This window comes from Euprymna scolopes, chromosome 31 (genome assembly GCF_053919585.1).
Source record: "Euprymna scolopes isolate OS-2025 chromosome 31, ASM5391958v1, whole genome shotgun sequence".
Lineage (NCBI taxonomy): Eukaryota > Metazoa > Mollusca > Cephalopoda > Sepiida > Sepiolidae > Euprymna > Euprymna scolopes.
In genome coordinates this window covers 55771334-55796480 of record NC_136512.1, presented here as the reverse complement: position 1 = coordinate 55796480, position 25147 = coordinate 55771334, and the positions used below count along the sequence as shown (strand labels likewise).

General features: G+C 29.9%; 1 protein-coding gene across 4 annotated transcripts in view; it reads right to left on the bottom strand.

Annotated features, from left to right (window-relative positions):
- The window catches only part of LOC145255759 (phosphorylase b kinase gamma catalytic chain, skeletal muscle/heart isoform-like), a 150316-nt gene that overhangs the window by 38542 nt on the left and 86627 nt on the right, over positions 1-25147 (bottom strand). For all 4 annotated transcript variants that reach the window (XM_080114416.1, XM_080114415.1, XM_080114412.1 and 1 more), the window contains exons 4-6: positions 20506-20560; positions 9953-10018; positions 2948-3020 (exon numbers count right to left, since the gene is read on the bottom strand). In XM_080114416.1, the coding sequence (XP_079970542.1) occupies positions 2948-3020; positions 9953-10018; positions 20506-20560 (194 nt within the window). The remainder of the gene's footprint in view (positions 1-2947; positions 3021-9952; positions 10019-20505; positions 20561-25147) is intronic.

Here is a 25147-nt window from a genome sequence, read left to right as displayed (position 1 = left end):
AAGTCCAGTAAAAGTGGGTTTGGGGATTGGGGGGGAGACACACGTACCGTTTAAGTTTTTATTTATTTTTATCTCATTTTTTTTTTTCTTTCACTCCTATCCCTTTTGATAACTAGTATTTCTACAAAAATAATTTTTTTTTTTCCAGACATATATCCTTGAAAAAGTGATCTGATGAAAAGCGCTTCAGGTTTTATCATTTTTCGTGATTCACTTTTTTTATTTTACTCAATTATATATTTATAATCTATAATTTTCCCTGTTTCCCCATCTGTTTATTTTATTCATATTTTAGCTGATTAAATATCTGAATATGGTCCATTTCTTCTTCATTATTTTAAAATTTTGCCATTCCAATAAGGATATATATCTATATATATATCTATATATATAAGTGAACATGTCTGTGTGTGTGTGTGTGTACATTTCCCTACGCAATAACTGTCAATTTTTAGTCTACAGACTCAAAATTTGATATACAGAGTACTGAGATTTGGGAAAATCAATGTGATCGGTTTTTGGCCAGAAATTTAGCGACTAAGGGGTCAAAGTTCAACAATTTGACCTTTGAGATCTCTACCAAACTCCTCCGATAATTTTGGGTCTATGCACTTGAAATTTTAGATATCGGTTCCTTGGACATGGATCGAACTTAATAACTTAATTTGAGCCCAAAACAATAAATTTTAAGGGGTCATAACAGGGGTCAAAGTTAAAAAATTGACCTCTGCGGTCTCTTCCAAATTACTTAGACAATTTCTGGTCTAAATATTTGAAATTTTACATAAAGGGTATTCAGGGATAGGGCAAGCTTTTTCATCAGTATCGTTTTAAAATTCGAACTTTCATACGACAAATATCGAAAAATTGGCTAAAAACATTAATATCTTCCCCTTCAACTAGGCACTTTTCTGGGGGGGGGTAACTTTTTTTGCCAATATTTTTTAAAGTTATCCTCTCCTTTAGATTGTCTAGCCTTAATTTTAAAAAATGTCGCTTCCGGTTTGGCGGTGGTCGTAACAGCATAAACGTTAGGTTTTACCCCGTTCTTTTCCTCCTTTGCGGTACAGGTTCAAGCCTGCCTTCCTACTACTACTTTTTTTTTTTTTTTTTTTTTTGCTCAACATACACATCCGGGCAACGCTGGGCTGAAATGCTAGTATATATCTATAAAAGTGAAAGTGTCTGTCAGTCTGTGTGTGTATCTGTGTGTACATTTCCCTACGCAATAGCTGTCAATTTTAAGTCTACAGACTCGAAATTTGATATACAGGGTACTGAGATTTGGGAAAATCGATGTGATCGGTTTTCGGACAGAAATTTGGTGATTAAGGGGTCAAAGTTCAACGATTTCACCTTTGAGAACTCTACCAAACTCCTCTGACAATTTTCAGTCTAAACACTTCAAATTTTAGATATAGGTTCATTGGACATGGATCTAACTTAATAACTTGATTTGAGCCCAAAACAATAAATGTTAAAGGGTCAAAGTTAAAAAAATTTACCACTTTTTTTTTTTTGCTCAACATACATCTCCAAATACCCATACACACACACACACACACATATATATATAAGTGACTGTGTGTGTGTGTGTGTGTGTATGTGTAAGAAGTCTCTACCAAACGCCTCTCTGAATTTGCTTTTTAAAATAGCTCCTAAGAGGTCAAAACTGGAAAAAAAGAAAAAAAAAAAAAAAAAAAAAACATTGACCATGGCCTAACGTCAGTCGATTATACTCGGGGGGGGGGGGGGGGTATGTGCAAGCACTATTTAAAAGTTATATGTTAAACAACATTATTTTTTTTGCAATTTTTAATATATATATGAATTTAGGTCATATGCTAACAGATAAGGCCGGAGAGCTATATGTTTTGGTTCAGATTCTAACTGATGGCACACAAGTCATTTTTTTTTTTGTTACTTTTCAAAATCACATATATTAGGTACGATATAATAATCGATAGAGAATTGGTTCTATAATAATAAATATAAAATCTGCATGAATTAAAATAATATTTAAGCATATTTTAAGACTAAGCAAATGTGGGCGACCTGCTACTGCGTGTATATATAAATACACACACATATATATCTATATACACATATATACATACATATAAAAGAACACACATATATGCATGTGTGTGTAAAAAAAATTATAGATTTGCACTTATCAACAATGCTCAATATCTTTTCAGATAGAGCATTATACATTTTTGTCTTAAATTGATCACAACCAATGGTTCATGTTCTCACCCAAGCAATCATCAGATGATCTAAAAGACAATTCTGAAATTACTTTGTAATTTCAGGTTTACATAAGCATCTAAAATATTTATTGCCGATCACTGAAAGTATACTATTTTAACAAATACTGAAATAATCATTGATTATTCAGTGGAACTGAATATTTTTATTTGTGATTATAATCAATACTGATCAGTAGATTTTAACAAGTGTTGTCAACATTAAAAAAAAATTTTTTTAAATAAAAAAAATGATGGGTGCTTATACAGTTAAGGGCACAGGTAAAAACCACATTGAAAACTGCTGCTCCAAATAAATTAACAGGAAAAGCTTTTGATGAACTTAGGCATCGAGCAAAAATAAGTATCTGTACCAAAATTTAGAAAAAATTGAGAATTTCAATTATGAATTAAAATCAGTTTAATCATATTTTGCCAATCTCATTGATAAGAGCAGGGGGAGATAATAACGAATAGCAAATCAGCAAAATATAAAACTAATCTTATTTCTAATTAAAATTGTATGTAATAATTTTTCCTAATTATTGGTGTAGATACCTATTTTTGTCTGATATACAAATTAAAGAGTTTTTATTGGGAATTGTGATTTTCACCTGTACCCCTAGCTGTTAAGCACAAAAAAAATTTTTTTTTTAAACCAGTCTCATTACACTTCATATTAGTAAACCATTACTTACTTTCAAATCTCTGTGAACAATGTTTTTTCCGTGAATGAATTTCACAGCTTCAAGTAACTGTCGCATTATTATTCTGTAATGAAAAACACAAAATAAAATGTTAAATATTGTAAGAAAAAGAATTTTTTTTTTTTTGACAGTCACAAAGATTTTTGTTATTTGAAAAAAAAAAAAAAAAATTCTTTGAATCATCAATAAAACAATTGTTCTGACAACTGAACAGCAGTTCAGAGTCCTTACATTGGTAAGTTTCAATTTGATTCGACATTTTCATGTGGAGAATGTTCAAAAATGTTATCCATACGGTTTTATTCCATAAAATATTCTTTGAAAACTAGTGAATACACTACGTCAAAAAAAAAAAAAAAAAAAAATTATGCTTCGCCAGTGTTTTTGAACTAATATTCATACAAGTTAGAAAAGCATTTCATCCAAGGCATGAAAATTGTTAAACAAAATGTTTTTACTATAGGCTTTAAAAATAAAGGTACAAAATTCAATTTGAAATTTATTTATCTTCAAAGTGCACTTTTATACATTTTACAAAGTAAGGTATAAAAATCTAATTTAAATTGAATCAAAAAATTACCTTGGATTTATTTTATGTAATGTACATTCTGTTGCACTTTAAAAAAAAAAAATCATTGAAAATTTTATATCTATATCATTAATTGCTAGATGAAAGATAATGTTTTTAAATTGCAACAAAATGTACATTACATAAAATAAATCCAAGGTAATTTTTTGATTCAATTTAAGTTAGATTTTTATACCTTACTTTGTAAAATTTATAAAAGTGCACTTTGAAGATAAATAAATTTCAAATTGAATCTTGTACCTTTATTTTTAAAGCCTATAGTAAAAACATTTTGTTTAACAATTTTCATGCCTTGGATGAAATGCTTTTCTAACTTGTATCTTATCTTTTTAAGATTATACTTTAAAACTCTCCTTCTCTCTATTTCAGTTTGTATTTCTCCTCACACCACAACTCATTTTTTGCAACTCCCTCTTTGTAATACAGGTCTGAATAATGAAATAATCTGAATTTTTTTAACAAAAACTTTAAAATAACTTATTCAGATTAAATTTTTTTAAACTTCAGAATAGAAAATCTTTAAAATTTAATAAGGAACATATTTCATATAGGTTTCATTAACAAATATTCAGTACATAACGAGAAAAATAGAGATGAAAATTTCAAAAGGACTGTATAACTGGTTACAGTCAATAGTAGTCCTCACCAGTGAAAGTCTTTGTTATTGTTATTCTATTATTATTATTTAAAACATTTTGTGCCCTGCTCTTTCATGCGAGGACTAATAAAATAATATTTCAATTAGTGAAGTAGAAAAGAAAGGAAATGTCCGGAAAGTTTAAAACAAAGAAAAAAGAAAAATATTAATGTATATTAGTGTGAACACTGGATAGGTATAAGTTTTTCCATCATTTTCAGCATGATACATTATGTATATTTATTTCAACTGCTCAATACACGAGTAGAGCTTAATAGACCAATTAGTCTGATGATTTCTCCGAGGAATTAAACGTTTCTGTGTAGCTAACTTGCCATAAGTGTATTTTTGTACTTATGTATATTGAATTTTCTTCCTCTGATTATTGGAAGGGCGAGGGGGCAGCTAGATATTAAAAAAAAAAAAAAAAAAAAAAAAATGAGGCCAAATGTTAAAATATATAAAAAAATATTAAATACACAAGATATAAAAAAGAAAAAGACAAAAGAAAAAAAATCAAATCAGTATGAACAAATCAGTATATTGACAATAGAGTGAGTGAGGGGACTCTGACTTGCTATTGTCCCTTTCCTATTTGTCAGTCAAAAACTATTGTGTGATGTGATATATATATCTTTATGTTATTTGTTTTTGTGATACATTTTTGAATGAATTCAATTATTTACAAAAGTGCATTCTTACCTAAATGCGAGTTGGGGATAATTTTCCCTTTAACCAATTTGGTACCCCTACATGGAGAGCGGTATATATATTGTCACGTGCCAGTGGATAATTATATTTTAAAAACAATATATATACCGCTCCCCATGTGGGGGTACCAAATTGGTTAAAGGGAAAATTATTCCCAACTCGCATTTAGGTAAAAATGCACTTTCGTAAATAATTGAATTCATTCAAAAATGTTTCGCAAAAACAAATAACATCTAAATAAATCGCAATATATCCAAACAGTTGGTGAGATGGACCAGCGGATAAAGAGGTCAGGCTCATTACCGTGGGGTCCCGATTTCGAATCTCACTAGATTCAGCCACTCTGAGGAGTCGTAGATGAAACACGTGTCAGTGGATAATTATATTTTAAAAACAATATATATATATATATATATATATATATATATATATATATATATATACACACACACATACATATACACACACACCACCACATACATACATTGCCCTTTATTATAGAGTGGAGGATTAATGTACTATTGTATTATAGAATAAGTTGTATATATATGGAAAGATAAAATTATATTTGTGAACAAAACAATTTTGCACCATTATGTCTCCTTACAATGATTAGAAGCAAGATATGATGATATTGAATCTAATGTTTAAAATGATTCTAATTTTGATCAAAATCCATAACTTCATTTTGATTCTGAAAAATGTCTCAAATTTAAGGGTCCTAAGAAATTAAAATGTAGGGAATCATAATTGGTGTATAATAGATCAAATTCAATGAAAATCTGAAATATTTAAATCCCTTTAAAAATACACAGAAGAAACTGAAATGTCAGAAATATTTATTAATTAATATCTAATATTAAAATTCCTCCTCAAATTGGAAATACCTGAATTTTCACAAAAAGCTAACTAAATGAAACTAAATATAGCGCACATTACAACCCTTATGCTTAGCAACTGGTTTCAAAATTCATAATGATCAGTTATTAATTAAGGATTGAATCCTGTACATAGAAATATAATATGAACATATCCACATAACTAACTTTATTGTATTTATTTGCTTCATAACTAACTTTATTGTATTTATTTGCTTCCCCACAAAAGCAAATTAGGCCATTTTTAATGTGTGGGAAAACCAGCTCCCCTAAAAGTAGGGTAAAAAGGGGGCACTCTGGTTGTGACCAAAAATAATAATTGTCTCAGTATAGAGGGTTTCCCCTGCATTGACTGGTACAAATTATCTTAAGTGCAGCATCTGCAGAACAGATACTACACTTTGATCCTGGCCCGAAGGCCAAGATTTGTGCACATAACTAACTTTATATCGAAAGAGATAACCATACTGTCAAATTCATTTGGTTTTACTGTCCAGGGTGATTGGGGCATAGAGTAAGTTTCAACATTTCTGACAAGGTTAATATCAACATTTTTTCTTTTAATCACATTGTAGACTGAAAATTATATAGAATTAAAAACACATCTCCAATCGGACTTCTTCATATAATGGCTGATCTGCTCCCAAACTTAAAAAGAACAATCACAGCAGATAGAAATTGTCATGTATTATTAAACAAATAACAACTAAATGAGCAATTTCCTGAATTCACTTGCTAAAAAGCAAAAGGAAGGATTGGTTGGTTGTTGAGTGGCATCTTGGTCGCTGTTGGGTCATTTTATGGCAAAATCATACATAAGTTTGGTTTAGGATTAGTTGGTACTAACGTAAATTGTGAATCAGACAAAACAGGCATTTTTGTTCAGCATCTTCTGGGCGTTTACATAAACATCCAGAAGATGTCAAAGCGTCTAACCAATCAGAAAGCTCAAGAAGTAGAGTTCTGGGTCAGAATCTATGGGTAGTTTTTGACCTGAAAGAATATTTTTTTAGCTCCTTACATAAAGTGGTTTCATCTTTTGTCTGAACTTCTATAAAAAATTACAACATTGCTGGCAGGCAGAGATCTGCTAAATGAACTGGACAAAAAGAGATTTTTTTTAACCCTAATCTTAAACTAACCTTAACCTAATTGGGTTTTGTCTATTTCAAACACTATACCAATAACCAAAAGGTAAAAATCAATGTTGCATTGAATATGTTTTAAAAATAAGAAAAAAGAATTTATTGTAAAAAAAAAAATAAATAAATAAATTTTTAAATGAACACTTAACTTTCTTGTAAAATATTTTAATGTATTCATTTTCTTTGTTAAAAAAATAGTCATAAAAAAAAAACAAAAAAAAACATATGGTGAATATTTTTCGTTAATTTTTTATCTTGAAATCAGCCCAGTTTTGATTTTTATGCTGTTTGGTTTTGATTTGGCTTTTCTCGGTTGTTCACCATCAGCCAAAGTCATTTTTTGGTTGGTTCAAAATCAATGCCAGCACAGAGCTCTATAGACAAATTTATCTTTAGTTGACTTTTGACAACTAAATATTTTTGTTCACTAACCAAATAGAAAAGTTAATACCCAAACCCACATATTTTTTTAGAATATAATATCTTTGTTCCGTGACAAATAATACATCATAAAGATTTTCCTGTATCATTTTTCAAATAAGTGAAATTTTAAATATGTGCCAAATTTTATGTTTAAATTTGAAGATTCAAACATTCAAATTTCTTCAGGCATTTTTAAACAGACTTCCTTTAAAAAAAGAGTATAATGTTCTATTAAACCTTTTATTGATTAAATAATTTTTAATAAAACAAGCAAAGTTGAAACAAACAATCGCCAAAAGACAAGGGCTTTATTATTTCTAGTCACCAATTGAAAAATCACTCACAGATGTGACTGTTTCACTCGCAATGTAAATCCCAGCAGCACTGATTAGTTTGAAGATTAATTTGTTTTCTAGGATTATATTTTTTTAAATAAATAGTCTCTAATAATAACTTATTTGTGGAACACATTACCATGAGACTGTTTCCTTACTGATTACAACTTGATTATCTTCATATTTTAATAAATTCTTGTCATAAACCACAGCATAAGTAATCAAATACAGTTCAATGTTAGTAGTCCCAAAGTATTTTTCATCTTTTGGATGATCATCATTCCATATCATTAACAGTTATCCTTGTGGTGACCCAATAAAAACTTTAGATGGCAGGTACTACAACTCTATCCTTAATTTCTGACTTTTTAACTGCTTTTTCGCTGAGTGCAGTAATAGTCCTCTTCAGATCCAATGTTAACCAATACTTTCTTAAATAATTAAATTCTGCTCCTCTCACACAGTTTCCAGACATCTCATTATGATGTTCATCATTCAACTTACAATCTCATTAACCCTTACCCTCGAGTTGCTTTTGGCTTTGGCAATAATGTAAAAAAAAAAAAAAAAAAAAAAAAAAAAAAATTTTTTAAGTATTCATCATCATTCAGTTGTCAATCTATCCATCCTAATAACGCTGAACTTTGACTGCTGTTTTGTTAAGCTTTCATAAACTGTGATTCATTAATAAAAACCATAACAAAACAACAGGTATTACCACCACCACCACCACCCTCCCGGAAGTATGAAGTTACACCTCAGTAGCTAAGGCATAATCTTGTAGCAAGTGGTAATATTTATACTTCGCTGTCCACAATCAAAATGCTTAAAATGGTTTCTGCACATGCAACTCTGCGCATACACTTACCTAAATTAATAAAAACAAATAAAAACATTCTAAGCCAATCAGACGCATTTATCTCAATTTATAAAATTTGTCGTTTTCATTCACCTTGAATGCATAAAAAGCCATATTTTTTTTCCTTCACAAAAAGTTTGGGCAAAAATTGTCAAGAAAGCTAAAAACTACTTGGCCCCCAGCTTTCCTCGCCCCTGTCAGTGATGGGAAAGCTAAAATAATACATTTATCAATTGACACACACTGACACTAACGCACAGACATACACACAATTCAGTAACTCTTCAGAATGCCGTCTGCTCATCAAAAGCAAATGTATAAACTTATTTTAATACTCCTAACATTTTTCATTGGACTTATTACTATGAAAAATGAACATTGACTTTTATCAATCAAATGTAATTTGAATAATTGAGTCTTGATTGCAATTTTTAAAACTTGTGGATAATTCATGGACCTTAAATTATCGACTCAGACTTCTTTGATATCACAACGAAATGATTCCTCTTGTTCTTCAAAATACAAACAACTATTTCATGTTTTGTATCTATGTAAACTTTTACTTTAAACAGATAAAATATCTCTTTTGTGCTTTTGATCTCGTTATTTTGTTTATATTTATCATATAACATTTCTCTAGCTCTTTCCTGTTGAGAGCAACATTGAGCCTGGTCAGTACTAAAATGGGTGACACTTTTGGGAATTCCAGGTGTTGTCTGTGCTCTTCGCTTATCTTGGCATTGTTTTCAATTGTCTAGCACTTCTGCTTTCCACTGGACTCAAGCCGTGCCGATTCAGGAGAGGTGTGGCTGAAGATTGTGCAACTCTTGCCTCACAATTACATGCGCAGCTACCCTTACAGGGAATATCCATTGTTTCTTGAGATTAAACGGAATCCTTGAATCAGCTCTCTCCCATTTAGGTATAAACCTAAAAACAATTTCCATCAAAAATGTTTCTCTAAAACTATCTTTCTAGAAGACTGCTCCTGAACTTGAACCTTAAAAAGAGTCTTCAAAACTCTGCACTCAAAAATTGGGGTTTCACTATCCATCCAATACACTGGTCCGCAAAATGAGATATTTTCAACTTTTTTTTATTTATGAATCTTGTATCATTGAAGAGGTGGGAGGTGCAAAATAAACAATAAATGAGGAAAAGAAAAAAAAAAGCCGAGTCACAAGGTGGAAATAAAATAAACATGTTTTTCGGCATTTAATGACTAGATAACATCACAACTTTCCTTCTTAATTATGTTGTTCAAATTCGTCTGGCAGTCAACGAGCGAGACTAAATGTTAGTATTGTACTTCTGAACATGCGACAGGTTTCATAGTCTGAGTGAGAATAAAAGAAGAATAGAAAGTTATGGCAGGGAGTGAGAGATGCGGGGGCAGGGGGGGAATAAGGTAAGAATTACCTTGTTCTTTTCTCTGACAGTGTAACAACCTGAGTGAGGTAATCAAACAGTTCACCTTTCTTGCACCTGAAAAATAAAAAAAAAATAAAAATGGAGAATTTTATTCAAGACTACAAAATAAAAGCATGAAAAGAAAAATGAAAAAGAACAAATAATTTGCATAAAATCTGGCGAAATATAGTAAATAAATACAATAAATGAACACAACATAACGAATTAACATGTTATCTTTGTTACTCAAAAAACTTCTTCAGAACCGAGTCATAATTATATTATTTGGATTATTCAGATTACTGATCTCATCTTGGAGATTATTCTCACAACGTTTCGACTGTTATAATCTCCAATCTTCTTCAGGTGTGTCTTGTCAAACTCAGAAATCTGTATAAAATATCAAACAGAGCCTTTTATTTAATCCGCGGGAGGTAGTTTGCTCTTGTTCCATTAGCTATGACCAGGTACAAGTCTTAATTGTAATTTTAATATTACCTGCACTGAAAATTGAACACCCTCCAGAAGAGTGTCACTTAGAACTGATTAACTTAGCACTTTATCCATTGCACCAAGGTTCCTTGTAAATGATTTTAGAATGAATTTTAGGAGCCTTAAACCTATTCTTGTTTTAAATGTGTAGTTTTACTGCTTATTACTATAGTTTATGATTATTACTATATATATATATATATATATATATATATACACACACACACACAAGCAGACTACCCGGCATTGCCTGGTCATAAAATATGCTTAAATATGCTATTTTGATTAATGCAGATTTTGTATTTATTATATTGGACCCAATATATAGTAATGATTTAAAAAGTTAATAAAAAAAAAATGACTCATGCGGCAGCACTGAGAATCAAAACCAAAACATTTAGCTTAAGATTTACTTTTTCCTTTGACGTTAATACCTGAGCTATGAAGACATGTTTGTTACAAGGCTAAAAATTAAAGCTATGATGTTATGAATGCATATTTGTAATGTCGTTCAACCATCACCTGGCAAATTCCATTTTTTTTTAATTTTCAAACTTTTGCACAGATTTTCCCCCAGCTAAAACCCAAATATAAAGTATTGCAGGTTTGAATATCCTATCTCTCTATATATAAAATGAACTCATTTTTTCCTCTCTGATTGGATTGAAAATCAAGACATTTCATGCAAATGTAATATGCACAAACTGCAGCATACTATCTGAGGTGTGTTATAAGCCTATTACCGTTACACTTCCTCAATCGTGGATTCCTATATTTTTTCTGGTGAGAGTTCACGGCCAAAATCGGTTAGAATCAATGGAAGTTGTAAAATCTTTTCTCTCTAATAAATTCCTCCTATCTCCGCACCCACTTACACCGCTGCGGATCTGTTCACAGGAGACAGTATGAAGAAACACTGGTTTGGAATCGTAAAGATTATTTATGCTATTTTTTCTATTTTTTTTTCTTTTTCTGCTTTTCAAAACACATCCATCAGCTTTTTTCCTGATTCATGCTTTCTGTTTATCCCATAAAAAAAAAAAATTAAGAAAAAAAAAAAAAAAAAAAAAAAAAACGCGATTAAGGTCCGATTAAGATTCGATTGTTTTGTTTTGCATTTTCTTTTACCGTAACACACACACTATTCGGTTTTTACTTCTGATAGTTATTTCAATGTATCCACCACAATTTGACGACTCTAATCGAGGAAACTAACTATGAGCTTTATTTATTAGTGCTTTCAACTAAAAATTTATTATCAAACAAACACAATTTATTATTTACACTTTATTATTACAACGCAAAGATATCGTGAAATTACTTGCATCTAACTTGAAAAACAAAAAGTAAATAAATAAATAAAACTCACGATTAAGGTCCGCGATTGTTTTCTTTTGGATTTTTTGGGAATCATAGGAAAACTTTTTTCACAAAATTGAAAGTACACTTTTGTTTCCTTTTTTTTTTACAGACATTTTTATATGAGAAAATATGACTGCTCTTTCTTTATTATAGAAATTGTTAGGTGAAATCTCATTTAAGCGAATTGAAGGGTCATTTTTTTTTTTCCATCTATCAACTTCTACCCTGAATAATGTTTTCTGTTTTTCCCATTTCTTCTAAGTTGTACGTTTGTTCACTGTTTAAATTAAAAATTTAAAAAAAACACCACGTGATTAACGTCCGATTATGATTCGATTGTTTTGTTTTTGCTTTGTTTTTTTACCATAAGAAAACTTTTGGAACAAAATTGAAAGTATGCGAAAATAGGAATGTCTTTTTCTTGATTAAAGAAATTATCTTCCATTGTTTTGTTTACCGTAAGAAAACTTATTGAAAGTATGTGAAAATATCAATGCTTTTTCTTTATTAAAGAAATTGTTAGGTGAAATACATAAGTTTTTGGCAGATTTGACGTTTAGTTGTACAAATATCCTCTAATAGGAATCTTAAAAGTCAACATCGGTATCGAACAGAAGGTTTTCTTTACATGTTTTACAAACTTAAAGTGGGTAAAATAAAATCACATAATTATTGGAAATGTGATCATGGGATTAAATTTTACTTTAAATTAACCACGTTGTTTCACAAAATTTAAACATAAAGCAAGATATTGGGTTTGTATTACTGTACACATACATTCAAAAATGTTGTCCATAAACACATGTATCACAAATATTATCACAGGCAAGATAAGTTACTTTTCTACCAAACTGGATAATTTTTTAGTGTTTTTAATAAAAACACTAAAATATCAGCCCATTAGGTAGAAACGTAAATTACCTTCCATTTGCTTTCATTTATTTGTTTTCGGACAACTTTTTCGAATCTGTGTATTGTAACCCCCCCCCCTCCCTCACCCAAATACTAATTAAAAACTCACATTTTTTAATACAAAAAACAAAATAAACTCGATTTAGCGGTTCAACATTTTAGCAACATTCAGCTTAATCCACTGATTGTTGATAGAGTTCAAGCCATGCTGGACGGAAACTCCCGAGGATCCGGATCCAATTCTGCAAGAGTACTATTTATTTTTTTTACATTTTCGCCTTTTTTTTTTTTTTGTTGACTTTTTGGAGTGGATTGCTGTACTAAGAATATAAGAAACATACATTTTCTCTTTTTATTAGACTTTTCCATTACACCAAATTGAGCCACAGCAATGCATGGTAGGGTACAGCTAGTAATATATAAAACATCATGTCTGTAGACCAAAAATTGACAGAGGAGTTTGGTAGGCCAAATTTTTTAACAAATATATATATATGCACACAAATATATATATATATATATATATATATATATATATGCACACAAATATATATATATATATATATATATATATATATATATATATATAAAGAAGTTGGTGTTTACTATAACCTTTTTAAGCAAATACTATGCAAGTTTAAATCATGTAGAATATCTGCATGAATATAATTACATGTAATAATTAACTAAAGATGATCATCCCACAGGAAAACCGAAAAAAACTAATAGGGAATTAATTAAAATAAATGCTTAAAAAATATGCAAATTAGCTAGACCTTTTGCAGGTGAATGCAATTCCACAACCCATATATAAGAAAGTTGTATTTTCTTTTTAACGAAATAGAAAAAAGGGTTTTAAATATGATATCATTACACACAAAAAAAAAAAAAAAAAATTATATATATGACTAACAAGGAAACCCAACATTGCCAGGGATTGAATGAGGATCAACAAATGTTTCACACCTATAATACTTTTATTGTCATTAAAATCAACGAAATTGCCCATTTTTCAATCTAATCTATTGATTGCCCGCTCTAGTAAGGGATCCACCACAGTGTACCAGGAAGAAGTTTCACATGCCTCCCCATAGTGACTTAATCCACAATATATTGTAGTCTACATTGCACTGTAGAGAAATTACTGTTTTTATAAAATTATTTTTATATAATGATTAAAGTTTAAAATACAAGTCAACTATCATGGTTCAATTGTGCTCTAAAAACATTCATTTTGAACACCCCCATCTTATTAGAGAACACACTATTTTATAGCATAGTAAAATGCCAAACACTTCTGCTTGTGCAGTGGTAAAACTTCTCAAATGCATTTGTGATGTTAAACTGTATAAAGGTTTGTTAAATTGTGTCAAAATCAGATCTTACCCAGATTTTTTGATTATCGATTTTCAATACTTATTGGAGGCAGTCTAATACAAAACCTATCTTAGAACATTCTCAGTACATTGTGTAATATTTTTGAAAAATCGACCCAGCCATTTCAGAGTCCATAGGGAATGGACACATACACAGCCAAAGTGCCTTTTATATAAGTGGAGATAATCTAACCTATTATGTTATTAATGGTTCCCATATTATATTAAATTCTATACGGTTTAGAAGATCATTGTCACCCAATGAGTTAAAGTTATTTTACTTTTTTTTTTTTTATAATTCAACATGTAAATACTGAGAGCATTGATAAAAGACAGAAAGGAATGAATTCTATTTTTAAAAAAAAGTATTTTATGGCATAGTAAAGTGTCAGTGTTAATAGAAACTTTAAATTTCAAAAAGTAGTAGTAAAAAAAAGTAAATAAAAATTATAATAGGAATAAAACAGTGAATAATTAAATATAAACCCTAAATTTGTTTAAAGAACAAATAACATTGGCTAGAATCAAAGCACATTATATGTTCATATACTGTGCTTCTATTATTTTATCCTTGGGGAAAAAAATCTTTCCAAATTAAGGCAATTCTTAATTTTGATTTTATATTTCAGAATGTCCTCATTTTTTAAGAGTTATTTTTCCTTCATAAGTCGATCTTGTTTCTGACAGACTTCACAAAGAGGCACGTAAATTGTCACAAATATTTTTATGAAAAATATACCATAATCATCAAATAACAAAACTTACTTGCTATAGAAACATGTAATAAAACTTACTACAATCGTTAGAAAATAATAATTGATTATGAATTCGCCAAAGGTAAAAAAAAAAAAAAAATCAATTGTTATAGGCATCAATTTATTTGCTGGCAGAAAACACTATGAAAATTTTTGAATAGAGATTCGATAGAATTATCTCCCTTTGAACGTTACAGAATCGAGTTATTAAATACAATATTGAGCCGAAAGTGTAATTGCGTTTGAAAATCGATACTAAGGAACCAATTATCTTTCTTATGTAGTGTTCCCCAAACAAAGGTAATGACAGGCTGCATTTATAGTTTTCTGAAATAACAGCATTCAATAAATGCAATACATTATCACTTAGACCAGATGGTATGAGAAATTTTGTGAATTAGTATTTAATTTTAATAACTACAGTCCCTATTGTTTTTTTTTGTTTTTGTTTTTTTTAACCAACTTAATCAAAAGTGGATTTCAACTAGATAAGTTAGGATCTGACATATTAGATTATGTTGGGATTTAAGAATGGTTTTAAATTAAATATTGATTAAAAGAAAGAAAAATAAATAAAAACAGGTTTTATTAAAAAAGTTCGTTTGAACTACTTTTTAATCTTCAGTATTTGGAAAGAATTTATTTAAATCTAATTCATTTGATATTCTTCCCAAACTCAGAATTATTGTTGAAAAGATCTACGATAGGTCAAGATAATGTTACAAGTTTTTAAAAATAGATAAATGTTGGAATATACTGATTAAGAAAATCATTTACATTTGGTATTTTTACTTAAATGTAATTTTACTAATAAAAATGTTTTTTTTTTTTAGAAACATGCATGTATGGAAAGCAACATGGTTGAGGATCGATTCCCAAAACATGTTTCCAATATTCAAAATCATGTTTTTAACTTTTGAAATATACACTATACATATATAAAGCACTAATTGATATAGACTATTGATTATTATGTTTATTTTAACAGTAGCTTTGAGCTATATCCTGTAGACTCGATAATTATCAATTTCAGCCAGAATAACTGTTAAACTGTTTCAGCATAGTAACTTGAACACTGTCTGGATCTCATTACTTGTGTTTATAAATAGATACAATACATATTTCTCTGACATATGAAAGAGGTGTTACACCTTGACAGCTCAAATACCTCAGCCTGGATGGTCTGAGTATAATTTGAAGGAGACAAATCAACGATGCATTTCAGAGACATCAGCTATTAGACATCCAAGCTTTCATTCATTTCACTTTTTGAAAGAATAAAACTGTGATGCAATTTTCTTGTGCTTTCATTTCATTTCATAACAAACCATCAACAATGAAGACTCTGGTGACTAATCAATTAATAGTCAATCAGAACAGTTGATTTAAGCTATACATTTATTGGCGATTCAGAAGCATAGGCGACCCTAAGTGCAACCACACCGATGTAAAAATGTTCAGATTACTAAACCGTACTTCCTGTTTTAGTTTAAAATAAATAAGCAAATTGGCATGAAAGAAAGTATGTGAAACTTTTGGACATGTTTTTATTTTTTTAATATTTTTTAAAAATTTATTTTAAACTAAAGCAGGAAGTCCAGTTTGGTAATCTGAACATTTTCACATCAAGGCCAGGTTTTCATCTAACACCAGTACGGTCGTACTTCGGGTCGTCTATACTTCCGAATCACCCATTTATTTAATTTGGGGGTCACAACAAACTGGTCTTCACTTGAAATGATCACAGGCTTGATCCAAGTGAAGACTGATTTTACAGAAACTTTATTACAAGGTACCTGCTCATCTCATTATCGGCCTAATACTCATGATTAGGATTCTAATCAAAATTCTGTGTCAGTTTGACAGAAAGATTTCCAAGTTTGACAAGATACACCTGAAGATTGGCGTTTACATTGGCTAAAATTTTGTGAAAATAACACTCGAGATGAGAATAATAGTCTGAATAATCCTAATAATACATAATTATATTTTTATTTTAAAATAAAAAATAAAATAACTTAGAAATAAAAAGTCATCCACTAATAATAGACTAGGGGTGGGGGTGAGAGCTTTGCCTGGTCATAAAATATGCTTAAATATGATATTTTAATTTGTCCAGATTTCGTATATATTATTATAGTCATGATTTCAAAATAAAAAAAAAAGTATTTGTGTGCCATCAGCTAGAATCACAACCGAAAGCAAAACTAACATTAAAAGCTGATGACGTTACCACTGTACCAACGTGACACGCATATGAACGGATTAAAAATAAACTAAGATGAATGTACAACCATTGTTTTCAGTTTCGACTTCTTTTTGATCCCTTAAAAAACTATTTTAACAGGTTAATAACCCACAATTAAAGAACTTAATCAGATCACAACTCTAACACCAGTCATTCCAGTAATCCAGAGCAAGGTTCTAAAACACTTTGGAGATACCAACTCTTAAATTGGATTACCTAAGATACATCTAGAAGGGGTGAGAAAGGCTGTGCATCTATATGTGATCACAGCTAAGTTTAAGTAATTTAATTATGTAACAAAATACCGAAATGAAAGGAAAGTTCTTTCTCATGTAAGAGCACAAAATATCAAAGCACGAATAGCGAAACATAAAAAATTTATAAGAAATAATGTAAAATCTCACTTTGTCTTTCTTCATTTTCAATTTTCTAACATTAACATATTTTGTTTCAGAATTTTTTTTAAAGACGTGTACTTTGGATCATTCGGATCATTCAAACTATTTTTATTTTGAATATTATTTTCACGTTTCGGCTAATGTAGCCAACAAGTTTATTTAGGTGCATTTTTTTTTCGGACTTGGGAATTCATACAGAATTTCAATATGAGTAGATTATTCTCATTCCATCAGCCATCTCCAAGTAGAAGTCAGTATTAAATAATTTGTATAGCATTGTATAACAATCAGTTCTAAGTCGTCTGGAGGTTGAATCCTTACTATAGATGTAACTAAGAATAAAATAACATTTTATAACACTTCTGCTGAGTCATGACTGATGAAATGAGTGCCATAAAAATTCCACGCTCAAAAAAGATGCACCAAAAATCGTTGGAGGCTACATCACCAAAAACGTTATGAAAATAAAATTCAAGATGAGAATAGTTGTTTGAATAATCCAAACAACATTTGATCATTTTTATTCACTTTGATCTCCTTTCTTTCACGTACAGCTTTTTAACATTTTGCTGAAATGTTTATATATCACTCTTCCCTCTCCAACCAGACTTTCTTCATCAATCCTAGTTTCTATCTAATTTCATGCGCCCTCCCCCAGCTTTTTATGACTGTTACTTTTCCTTTTTTCAAATGTGTAATTGTTTTGGAATGAAACTCACTTTGAAGTTTTTTCATCAATAAAGCCGAATTATTAGCTAATCAAATGAGCTGATTTCATTGTTGGTTAATCACTTTTTCCATTTATTCGCAACATGTCAGATTTAATCGAAATTATATATATATATATATATATATATATATATATATTGTAGATCCAAGTTGGCTGTATCATTGTTGATCAGAATATCTTCCATAAGAAAGCTTAATGTAGGTACAGAGCAAAAGTTATAATTGAAATAAATTAGCTAATATAAATTTTGCATTAATTTCTCTCATGAGGATATTTTGAATTGTTATGGTTCTTTAGCTAAAACTTTTCCTTACACATTATTTATATATTAATAGGATAGCGTGTGTGTTATTTATTTTGTGTATCACGTTTACATCCGAGTGACTCATTTAATTGTTATGGACTTCCATTTCTTGTAATAAATAATTTTACCAAAAATTCTTAAGTTTTGGTTTCAGTTGCAATTATAGCTGATGGCACTCAAGACATCTATTTTTTGATAAATAATTTTACCAAGAATTTTTCATAAGTTTTGGTTTAGGTTTTGATTATAGCTGATGGCACTCCAGTAATCTATTTTTTTTTTTAAATAATTTTATCACGAATTCTTCATAAGTTTTGGTTTCGATTATAGCTGAAGGAACTCAAGTTTTTATATATATATATATATATATATATATATATATATATATATATATATATTCCATAAGTTTTAGTTTCTGTTCAAGCTGATGCACCGAAGTCATATGGATATTTTTATTTTTGAAATCGCAACTTTATAATATATAAAAATTAATAGAACATTAGCGCTATAATAATATATAGGAAATCTGCAAGAATTAAAATATTATATTTAAGCATACTTTATGACGGAGCTGCACCAAGTGTCCCTGTTAGCTTAGATAAATATTTTTGCAGTTTTAATAAAAGAGCTACAATAATATCAGAGTCTCTCCATTTGTGCTGAGCATCTACAGAATGCCAACATTACATATGAATGAGTCCTCCGTGGAATTTACCCAGGTACAAAAAAATGGGGTTTGTATTACTGTACACAGATTCGAAAAAGTTGTCAAAAAACAAATATATAACAACTAAATGTTATCAAAGGCAAGATAAGTTACTTTTCTACCTAACTGGATATATTTTGTGTGTTTCTATTCAATGTAACATGTTTATTCAGCGCGAAAAACATGCAGTGTTTACCGATGTATTGGAAAATTCAAAATGGCCCGACAGTCTCTTTAACACAGTAAGTTTTGGAAAAGATGTTATAAATAATAAACTAGACAAAATACTATTAAAAAACAACCGAATATATGTCAACTTATGTCACGGTAACATATATTGAGCGAATTTCTAACAGTATTTTGTCTAGTTTATTATTTATAATATCTTTTTCCAAACTTACCCTCTCCGAGAGAGAGTCGGCCGCCATTTTGAATTTTCCAATACATTGGTAAACACTGTCAGCTTTTCGAGCTGAATAAACATGTTACATTAAATAAAAACACAAAAAATATATCCACTTTGGTAAAAAAAAATAACTTATCTTGCCTTTGATAACATTTATTTGTTCTATATTTGTTTTTTGACAACTTTTTCGAATCTATGTGTACAGTAATACAAACCCAAAAAATGTTATAAGGAGATACACTATTTTATGTACAGATTTTTAGTATTTACCTCAAGAGTGTTCAATATGAAGAGTAGAGCTAGGTAGTAAGTTAATAAAATATAACTATGCAATTGAGCTACACAGAAGCTAATGTGTTTCGTCCCCATAGTGAATCATGAGACTAAAATGTATGGAATATTTGTTATGCAAGTGTTTTTATATTTACATGTGGTGTTCAGTTTAGCTAACTAAACAATCAGGTTCTTTGTTATTCTTTTACCCAAGTTAATTTTTCCATTAACCAATGGCAAGGCTTCTCTCAAAAAATGTTTGGGCTGATTTTTACTTCTTTTGTTCTGTTTTATATAGGTGTGACTCACCCTTTTTGTGAATGTTTCAAATTAATAGGTGAACTCATTTTAACACCTGCATGCTGAGTATTTTTTTTTTTATTATTTTTTGGTGTTGGGTTAGTTTAGATGTTTTTATTAATTAAATTATTTCATTTTTCTTATGTACTTTTATTCTAAAGTAAAGTTTATTCTGTGTATACAGTTGTTTGCAATTTCACTTCTGGAGTTTAACAGGTTTTGGAGTCTTTAAAGTTTAGAATTTCAAATTTCTCATCCAAACAAATGTATATAAATACAAAAATCGAAAACAATACTTACAGTTCAAATATAAGAAAAATGAAAGTTGATGTTTCAAAAACGTCATGTAAGTTAACTGAAATAAAAGAAAATAAAAATTTGAATTTTTTTTATAAAGTTAAAAATATTAGAATTAGAAAAATTAGACTTCCTCAGCATCGGCAGGAGGATTGTAGAAAAGGCCAGAAAAGATTCAAGATTCAATTACGAGGTGACATTAGATGGAGCAATATGATTAAATATCTGATCCCATCATAATGGTGAACTTGAATTCTGAAGGTTATTCTACTTCCTTGAACTTCAAGCTGAACACCAATGGCAACATCCACATTCTGAGTAAGATATGGAACCTTGAATTGACCAAGTAACTGCAAATAGGCATGTACATGTGACAGCAAAACTCAATGCCCTGCCCCGCCAACTGGAAGACCCATCCCTGGCTGTTCAAGAACTGGTCAACCACACTATCCATTATCTGGTAACTAGCCTAACTGTAATCCACTCAACTTCTTTGGGTGCTATGTGATAGAACAAAACGATAACAGATCTGGTTGCAACTTATCTACTATTATATAAAGTCATTGTGTGTAATTTATATATCTAGCAGTGTCATTAGATACGTTTTGTATAGAAATTCATCCGATAAGTATCCAAAATATCCAATCCTAAAAATAGTCTTTCTTTCTTATAGATAAAAAAAAAGTTTTAAAAGGAGAATATTTTACGTTACAGTGGCCAAGGGAGATAATTAAATCTCAGCAAATCATTTCTTCTAAAAAAAAACTAAAAAAAAAAAAAAAACACACTTAATGCCATCAGGAGATGTAGCTCAGTGGTAGAGCATTTGATTACATATCAAATGATCCCTTTGTTCAAGCCTGGGTGTAACCCACCATTTTTAATTTTTCTGATTAAATTCAAATTACAATAAAAGAGGTACCATTTAAAATCGCCACAAATCATTTCTTAGTTTGCATATTTTAAAACTAAAAATTAATCAGAAGTGACTTTTTCAGGGCATTCATCATCAAGCCCAAATACCAGCTGAAGTGATATTGTAAACAAACACAGACGGAATTTGATGAACAACATTATCATTATTATTTAAGAAATATTTTTTTTTTTGCAAATTAGTCCACTGGGCAAATTATTCCTCATAATATAATATTCAATAGAGGATTGATTCTAAAATATATACACAATCTGCATAAATTAAAATATCATGTTTAAGCATATTGTACGACCGGGCAACACCAGGTATCCACCTAGTTTACCTCAAGATACAAATGAAATATAGCAGTTCCAAATAAAATAATAGGAAAACTATGGCTATAATTACTTATCAGTTGAAAGTATCAGTGTACACTAAAAATTACGGAAAATTATCAAGTTAAATTTTAATAAAATCTAAAATTAATTACTATTCGGAATCAATGAACTCTGAATGATGAGCCTGCATGGAATCTTCGTATTATGCGAAGGAAGATATTTTTTTATGATGTGCTGGTTTAAAGATGCATAATCACTTCAATGCATACTCTGAAATATGAATAAAAAATTAATTTTTATTTATTACTACAATTATATTTAATAGCTTCCCATAATCTTTAGCGTACAAAAATACTTTTGCTTGATACATAAGTACATCAAATAGTTTTCTTGTTATTTTAAACTGCCATATTTCACTTGTATATTAAATGAGCACCCAAAAGTCTTTGGAGGCCTAAGTTGGAAGACAGTAATGAAGGCCTATGACCAGTTCTGAGGTCATCTTGAGGCTGTCATCAAAGAAAAAGGAGTTTACTTAGGAGGTAAAACTGAGATAGCTCCTAAATTAGAAGAATGGACGAACTCATGCATGTATGTTTGACCACTAACCCCATTGAAGTCGCAATGATCGTGATCGTCTTCTGTCCGAGAACTCTCTACAGGATTCTTCCGTGCCGCAGGCCTCGTTTATTGGATTGATATGCCGGTTTCCACTGAAAATAATTAGCTTCTCATGCAGGCCAAAAGAAGACAAATTCAGATATCTCTTTTCTACTCAAATTAATTCAACGAAATTTACAAAGTGTGTTCACATATGTACAATTGTTCAGTTCGATCTCATTACAAAAAAAACACTTGAATCTCAATTAGATTTAGTCTCTCCGTAGTGACGGATGGCAGTGAGGTAGGGGTGTGGCGAAGGTCCCTCAGTCTGATTTCGTCTCGCTCAAACTTAGCTCCAACTCTACTCTGAGATTTTTGGCGCGAGCCTTTGCTTATATTATTAGGGTCGATTCGGGGATAAGCCGCCGGACCCATCACTGATCAGCACGTAATTTCAGAGGCTGTCCTGTTTCCTTACATGGCCCAAGAATCTGTTCACACGATTAGCGAGGCCAACATTTTGACCCCTCGGTCTGACCTTCTACTCAGAAGCCAGCTGTCTTTGAGTTGGGTTTCGCGAGGCCAAGAACGAAATTATATTTTGTTCTAGCTTTCAAAATGATATCACTTCAAAATGATATCACTTCAAAATGATATCACTTCAAAATGATATCACTTCAAAATGATATCACTTGTCATTTTTCCCAAACAATAAAAAGTGTATGCCTGTTTTACGAAAACAATGAATTCATAACTTAACTCTTCCTTTCAGCCAGTTAACAGTTAATACCAGCATAGTTGCCTGGCCTCACACGGTGTTTCGGGGATCTCAATCTCCTCCCAATGGGGAGCTCTACCACTCCAAGAGGCGATCACGCCACATATGTGTATAGATTGTTTTTTTATTTATTTTTGGTAGATCACATTCATTTTTAAAATTTGTTGTGTTTTTGTCGTATTTTTTCAAAAAAATTTGTTGAATAAAACAATCTTTACAATAAGAAGAATAAAATTCTTGAAATATAATTTACAAATAATTAAAATATTTTTTCTCAATTTTCATAACACAAATATATATATATATATATATATTCAACTTAGAATTAATAATTAAAAATATACCCTAAAACGATGTGCATTATTTCAAACAGATTTAGACAAATATTTTTCAAACATGTTAATCTCAAAAAGATAACCTGGTTTGAATTTATAAATCAACAAACATGAATTAAGTGTGTAACACATCTCGTACTCATTTTATGTCATTTAAAAGTTCTGGAAATTAAGGATGTCTTCAATCCATCATGGTAATCATATTTTGTCATATGGGGGTTAAAGATTAAACATATACATTGAAAAATAAAATTTTTAGAACCTTTTCAAAATTGTGACGCAAGCAAATTGCCTAAACTTGGCCCAATTTGCTTCAGTCTGAGTTTTGAATCGTGCAACTGATGAGACAGTTATATTTAGTCACACTAATGTTTGATTAAGACAAAACATGCATATTAAAATATTGAAAATTATATATATATATATATATATATATATATATATATATATATATATAAAATAAATGAATGAACCTGAAAAATGCAAAGCAAACTTATCAAGATAGTAAAAGCTCTACATCTTTAGGAGGAGCAATTCATATAATGAATAAAAAATGAAAAATACCAGTTATATAGAATTTTTTTTTTTTTTTTTTTTACATAAGAGCACCACTTATCAAGGCCCAAAGGCCACTCGAGGTTAAGGGTTAATGAATGTAAGGTGATCGTGTAGTAATCGTCATTGTAAACTCTGTTGGCATGAAATGTAAAGTCGATGCGACCGAGATGAAACTGATTCATGTCTAACTTTGAAAATTGAAAGCATTGAGAAATGAAAGATTGAAATTTAATTCAGATTTTTTTCTAATCACTGTTGTATAATGAAGAATTACGATTCAACTGATTTTTTTTGTGTGTGTGTGCGTTTGAGAGGCTAGTAGTGTCTAGTGGTGTTTGAAGTTGATGTGATTGCTGATCTGGGCATGGGGTTATGTGAGATGATCTTTAAGGATCATGGGGGATGTCGTTTTATATGCATTGATTTGCATATCAATGAGGTTTCATCACCAGAAAGGTGTTATAAAAGATTAAAGTTTAAAAAGCAAAGCAGTTGAGTTCTTGGAAAAGAACTGAGCAAGTCAGACCGTGAAAAGTAGTACTAATGCTGAGAACAAGAATCCTTTTTTTCTTTTTTTTAAATTTCACTTTTTTTTTTTATCCTTTTTGTTTTCTTCCTTATTGATCTGATATAATAAAGTTCTATGTAACTGGTACTTCTCTTTTATTTATTAAATATTATCCCTGAGTTGATATAACAAATATATTTCTAAGGTATAAATTCCTTATAATATTATTCAATTTTTTTTCCTTTAAAGAGCAACCTCAATGAATATTTTTTTTACTTACCATCTTATGCAAGTTTTGCAACCCATAACAAAAAATATTAGTTTATTTGGCTTTTCAGAGACAATCAAATATTAAGAAAAAAAAAAAATATATATATATATATATATATATATATATATATATATATTTCAAAACAAAATAAAAAAGAAAGGTGATTAAGAAAGATGAGAAAATATAACAATCGGACCCCCCCCCCCCAAAAAAAAAAAAAACATTTAACATTACGTTGGATTGGGTTTTTGGGGGGTGTTTTTTTTTGTGGGGAGAAAGGGATTTTGTCTAAAATATATTCCAAAACTGTTAATTACTTAAAGAGATTAATCTGCACATAG